This window comes from Nanorana parkeri, unplaced genomic scaffold, assembly GCF_000935625.1.
Source record: "Nanorana parkeri isolate BGI_ZX_2015 unplaced genomic scaffold, ASM93562v1 scaffold3599, whole genome shotgun sequence".
NCBI classification, from domain to species: domain Eukaryota; kingdom Metazoa; phylum Chordata; class Amphibia; order Anura; family Dicroglossidae; genus Nanorana; species Nanorana parkeri.
Window position 1 is genome coordinate 28,789 of NW_017309867.1, and position 6,759 is coordinate 35,547.

The 6,759-nt window shown below is 43.4% G+C and overlaps 1 protein-coding gene across 1 annotated transcript in view; it reads left to right on the forward strand.

The window, feature by feature from the left end:
- LOC108803319 (protein phosphatase Slingshot homolog) overlaps window positions 1-6,281 on the forward strand; it is a 33,558-nt gene extending 27,277 nt beyond the window's left edge. The window contains exons 13-14 of the mRNA XM_018575166.1: window positions 1,582-2,092; window positions 5,834-6,281. Of these exons, the coding sequence (XP_018430668.1) occupies window positions 1,582-2,092; window positions 5,834-6,088 (766 nt within the window). The 3' untranslated portion in view covers window positions 6,089-6,281. The remainder of the gene's footprint in view (window positions 1-1,581; window positions 2,093-5,833) is intronic.
- Window positions 6,282-6,759: the final 478 nt, after the last annotated feature.

A 6,759-nucleotide genomic window follows, 5' to 3' on the forward strand; every position in this document is an offset into this window, starting at 1 on the left:
GGTTCTCACGTTTAACAGCAAGTGTATCTAAAGCCATTTCTTCAGCTTTGGGTAGAACAAGGAAGGGTTAGGTCCCTAAGTTTATATTGCTGTCCATGTCCCCTACTGGGAAGCTTTCCCCCCCTCTGTCACCAGGACAGAAAGTCAGTGAAAATCTGAAGTTCTGACTAGTCATTGGGCCAAGAATAAAGGGAAATCTTGTTCTGGTGACAACTGTGTATGGGAGCATTTCCTACATTATGGAGGAATGTTCCTTCACTTCCTGTTGTAGCAATGGGACAGGAAGTCATGGCGAAATCTTTCAAATGGAACAGACAGAAAAAAAATATAATTCACCTGGCTGCAGAGGTCCATGCACCATAAATGCCATTGGGATCTCTGCGCCCAGGAGCCAAGCTTGTTGCATACGTCCGGCCTGTACATGTCAATTAGAGGCTGTGGCTGTACGCTTGTAAATGCTGCAAGGGGCAGGTTTCAGTTGTACACTCACGGACGCAGACAGACACATGTATACAATCTGAGCAGTGTGAATGAACCCGAACTCTACTCGATCAGTAACTAGAAAAAAAGTTTTGTCTTTGGATATACGTTACTGTACCTGTAATTGTAGTGTTGTGAGCAACAACCTCATTGTATGAAATAAAAATCAATGAGGCTCCACCCACTCTTTTTTTTTTTTTTTAACCTGTAATCATTATTATTATTATTATACAGGATTTATATAGCGCCCACAGTTTGCATAGCACTTTAAAACATAGGGAAGACATTATAATCACAATACAATTCAAGACACGATGGTAAGGAGGGCCCTGCCCCTGAGGGCTTACAATCTAAAAGGGAGGGGGGAAGTGATACATGAGGAGGTAGCTGTGTGGGGATGAATTGTTTGAGAACGTGAAGGCTGAGCGGTTAGGTTGAGGTGGGATAGGCTTCTAGTCTTAAGGGATCGCCTAAAGGCAGTCAGTGTGGTAGATAGACAGACAGGTTGGGGGATGTATTGTGCAGGCACTGCCAAGGGGGGGTTGGCTTTCAGTGCAGGATGTAAACAACGGAGGTGGGCCTGTCTGAACTCAGTAAGTACACATCTGTGAAGATGTGGTGGTGGGGATCGGTTGTGTCAGCGTAAAGTGCCATAAGGATGAGTGCACTTTGTTTTAAAGTGCACTTCTCCTTTAACTTCTTGCCTTCTGCACAATGGCCATGGTGCCAACCCATCTACCTTATAAAACATAAGATTCCGGGTGGCACATAAGATTGGATACGTTCACAAAATACCCATTGACCCTACCTCTTATGAGTTGCACGCAGTTCCTCCGATGGGGGCAGTACTGTGAGTGAGCATTGTCACCATTGACATTATCATTATCGTATTGACAAGTATCATTGGCAGGAAAAAGGTAAGGAAACCAGTGCAGAAAGAACTGCTAGGCAGCAATTGAATACATTTTTGTTCTTGGGTTTAGGTTCTCTTTAACATTTTGGCATTTTTGCAATATTTGATGCTTATGCTTTTTAGCGATAAATAAAAAAAATAATCAGTCTTTATTTTGCAATCCCTCTTTTCCACGGCATTGATTCCAGTAAACAGCGGCACAGTTATTTGTGGGACCCCAGCTCTGCCCCTGCCATTTCCAGGTACCCCAGCCCCCCGGATTCTCTGGCTAACCTACCCTCTGGCCCTAAACAGAAGATGAACCTGCGTTTCCTTATGAGGTCCATCAGCGAGATGGATGTTACTGACTCCACCTCTGAATCAATAGACAAGCCCGTTGAAAGAGAGCGGAGTGCCTCGGAGGAAGGCAGCAGCCAACTGGAAGACTTTGACAATGTGCGTTCTGAAAGCGAGGACAGCCTAGCGAAACAAATGGATGACACCGTGGGTCCTGACAGCGAGGACAGCCTAGCCAATCAACTGGATAGTGTGTCATCCATGGATGACAGCCTGCTGGAGACCAATGATAATTCTATGGATCAAGACGAGAGCATTAGTGAGGTCCACCCAGATGACCAAGATGGAGAATTGGCAGAATCCTCCACAAACAACATCAGAAAATGTACTGCAACGCATGAGGAGAGCACATCAATGGATGAGGTCAGTGCAAGCATAACAGAACGTTATTACCTACATTACTAATACATTGTTCACTTATTCTTTCCACAGTTGCCTTTTGAAACAGGTTCAGGTTTTCTCATGACCACACTGGGCATGGCACTATTAATCCAACTCATGTACTTCTTACTGCTTTGTGATTGGCTCTCTCATCAATCTGCCAACTGAAGAGACAATCCTAAATCTTTTAGGGAGTTTTGTTTTGTTTCATCATCAATAAAGCGGCCTATGGGTGACTTGCAATAAAGTAAGTTTTGATTTGGTAGGTAAGCTAGGTTTGCCTTTCTCAACCAAAGTGCCATCTGGCTTCCTCAGGGGTTCTGTGATGCAGCGTCACGTGTTTCCATGATGCAAGCGGGATCCATGCAGAATCTGTCCAGACCTACTCCACCTCCTGTCCTCTGTCATGATAACACACTGTTTTGTTTAGCACTCTGTGTGAAAGGGGCACATGCAAAAGCATGGGACTCTGGTGTGAAGAGAACAGGGACTTCTGATGTGATAGGGGGCTCCTGATGTTAAGGGAGGAACTTCTAATGTGAAAGAGGGGGAGCTTCTGAGCAGTGATGGGGGTTCCTTATGTTAAGTGAGGACTGTGATGTTAAGGGGGGCATTTCTGTTGTGAAAGGGGGCTCTGATTTGAAAGGAGAAACTCTGATGTAAGGGGTGGGGGCTTCTGATGTGAAGTGAGGACTCTGAAGTCAAGGGGCAGCTTCTGATGTGAAGTGGTGGACTTCTGATTTGGAAGCAGGGACTCTGTTGGGAAGGGATGCTTCTGATGTGATGGGCTCCTGATTTGAACTGAATACCTTGATGTTAAGAAGGGGTGCTTCTGATGGAAAAGGGGGGCTCTGATGCAAATCCCTGGCATCCCCCTTAGAATTCATACTAGGCCCCAATCTAACATAAGGCTCTGGTATGGACTTTGGCAGGGACCAGACATTATTGTTTTTACTTTTTAGACTGGGATGCCTCAGGATTTTGCATACTTTTAAATGGTGTCGTGACCAAGGAAATGGTTGAGAAAGGCTGAGCTAGGTCACCAGTTTAAATCTGAACTCCAGACAAACGCTAATTACAAGGGAGGAGAACAGAATGCACTGGCATGGTGTAGAAATCCTCCTTAATTGTACATCAGACATAATAAAGTATTTCTGTCCACACACTTATTGCACAAGTTTTTATAATGTGAGTGTAAGTAGCTGACTCCCGATCCCACCGCTCCCGTCAGGGCCGGAGCATAGGAATGCAACCTCCTCTCCTCACCTGCTGTACTCTGCCCAATGCTGTGCATTTCCTAATAACTGTCTTCAGGGACACATTTTAGGGACTTTCCCCATCCTCAGCTAAATACACAGATTAAGTACAAATAATATAGACCTAAATGGCTTCTCTACTGAAGTTTAAGTATTACAGAACTCCTCTACAAACCCAGCCCTCAGCTGCACATTGAAGATGAAGGAGCAGACTGGTCAGCTCATCTTGCAGTCAATCTGCTCTCTCCCTCTATCAGCATGTGCTAGTAATAATGTTTACAGAGCTGTATACCGTACATTTGTGTCTTTGTCAGACTTAATCTTCTTCTTTCTCCAAAACAAGTGCTATTAAATGAGCATTTACATTTGATTTGTTTTTTTCATTACTATGTTAAAAGCAACATCAACAAATGTGCAGAAACCTTCATCTGCATCATCTAATTAAAAGTAAAAGTGACATGTTTTTAAACATTCTATTTAGTTACATAGTTAGGTTGAAAAAAGACACATCTCTATGGGTTGAACTCGATGGACTTAAAGGAGAACTATGAGGTGAGTGCTTTTCACTCACCTCATAGTTCTAGCCGACCTGTGACAATGAGACTGTCACAGGTCGGCTCAGTAGATCGGGAGGTGAGCGAACACATACCGGCGTTCGCTCACCTCTCGATCTTGTCACGGCCCTCTGCCGTGACAGGGGAGGGGCTGGATTCCCCGCTCCGATCCGCCAGAGCTGACTGGCGGAACGGACGGGGGATGGGGCGGGTACAGCTGGCTCTGCCTCTAGATAGGCAGAGCCAGCTGTCAGTCACGCAGCTGGGCGGATCTGCGGCGTCTCAGTATACCGCGAGCTGTAGCTCGCAGTATACTGATCTTAGAGTGACGGGAGGACACTAGTTTGTGTCCTCCCGGTACCCTAAGGAGAACTATGAGGAAAAAGCCGTAACCCCATAGTTCTCTTTTTTAAGGGGTCTGCTGTAGCTGGAGAAAAAGCTGGTGAAGCACAATTTCTGCTTCATCAGCTCCTTTTGAGGTCTATAGGGGACCAATAGACCCCTGATGTCTTCTTACAGAGGACCTGTCACATGTTGGCCCCCTATGTGATAGCAATGAGGTGTACAAAAAATAGTCACATATAAAAAAAATATATTAAAAAAAAAGAAAATTAAACTCCCCAGCCCCCACATATGTGCACTTTCAAACCAAACAAGTGTCAGGTGCACCTAGGTGTGAAAACAATTGCACCACACCTCACATATCCCCCAGAACATAAGAGTGAGAGCAATAATTCTAGAGTCATCTATCACTGTTAACACTAAATTGATGAGCCGTAAAGGCTTTTAAATTATCGCCTATGGGAAATTTGGGGAATTGTAGATTTTTACCATTTCACGGGCACACGCAGTTTTAACACTTGACATGTTTGGTACCGTGTTTCCCCGAAAATAAGACACTGTCTTATATTTTGTTTTGCCCCCAAAAACCACACTAGGTCTTATTTTCAGGGATGTCTTATTTTAAACTGCAATTTTTACTGCAAATATTTGTAAGATATGATTTGTTGCCATTTGCCTCGGATCTCATTTCAAAAGCATCATACCGTATCTATTTACCCGAAACGACCCCGTCTTTTATATTTTACACAAGAAAAAAAAAATGGGCATTATATTCTGTTTTCTATGTACTACATTTCATTTTAGGGCATTTTTTCCTAAAAATATTGATTTGATTATGTCACACAATATTTGCACAAATTTTTTATTTTCTACAGGGCCTCGGCTTTCAGAAAACATATCATTGTTTGGGGGTTTTAAGCTGTTTTCTAGCCCACAATTCCGATATTACCATGTGTGTTCAAAAAAATAAGAGATTGCTCCGAACAGCAAGTGGTTAACATGTGCGAACATTAAAAATGTGTGCAAATATAGTGTGACATATAAACATTTAACTAGAAATGTCCTGTGAAGGTTCTCATTCATCCATCGGTAAAAAAAAATTAGTCAAGGCAACTGGACTTGCTGTATTTTTCTTGAAGACGTTTCACTGGTCATCCGACCAGCTTTCTCAATTCAGAATGACTTGTACAAAAAATTATCTGGGAATACATATGGCGAATGTTGCTCCAATCCACAAAATCTGTGCTTGTAGAAAATAACGGTTTGGGGGGTTTAAAGTAATTTTTGTATGCCAATTTTCAGGTTGAATGTTTTGTGAAATATTTTTTAAAATGTGCAAATATTGTGTAACATAAGAATTGCAACTATAGTGTGTGAGTGTGTGTATTTTATTCTACAGGGCCCCCAATTGTAGAAAATATACAATTGTTTCTGGGTTTTCTAGCCCCCTAAAAAAAAATACATTTTAGCATTAAAAATAAAAAAATTGCTCCAGGAGTTCATGTTTTGCTCCGATGACACACAATGGATTTCATAGTCCTGAATTGTCCTTTTTGATGTCCATTTTTCAGGTGTTCACTCCTCACTCTCCGTCCACCCGCCCCCAATCCTCAGCAGCCCGTAGAAGGTCAATGCGCAAAAAGAAGCTTATATCCCAGCAGCCGGTAGAGACCACGCGGGCAAGCCTTCCGTCACAGTCCGAGTCCGTGGCAGGGCTTCAAGTAGCGGGACTTGTATCTAAGCGTCTGCAGGAAGTAGAGCAACTAGGCCGCAAGTCCCGGGTCATGCGACAGGGCAACGTCGGCGAGGTGGCAGAGGAATCGTAGACCTTTTCAAGGCTTCCCTGTCTTATGGCCAGGAGATGCAGGACGCTATTTCACCTGGGCGATCATATTTTTATATTTTTGTAAAAAAGAAATTCTTTTATTTTTCCATTTCCACATCAAGCAGACAGCGGAAGTTTGGGAAGAAGTGACTCAGGGACGGTATTCACGTTTTATACCTGGTTATTCGTAAAACATGTTTACTTTATATGTCATAATATTCTTTTTAATTAATAAAATGGAGTCGGCTGTGTCTTTGCAGACCACGCATAGCTGGCACAGTGTCAATGGCATACATCTACCACCTACATAACGGCAAATGTTACTGTCTTTCGCACACACTGGCACACATGATCATACCCATGATGATATTTACAGTCCTTTGCTACAGGTTGTTTCTACTCTTGATCTATACAACCTGTCAGATTCAAATTGTCGTCCTCCTGTACTGCATTAGTATAAAGGCAGACTGAAGCAGAGTGGTTGCTGATAGGATTTAAATGTGTCCATCCAGTCCTGCCACACGGCACAGCCCTGTCTGGCAGGGCCGGAGACCTGATTTTTCTCTGCTGCATTTCAGCAACACTTACAGGTCTTGTCCCTCCCCCCAGCCTGTGATTGGACAATGAATATAGAAGCAGCAGACTGATGAGCTCATCTCTTTGTCACTCTGC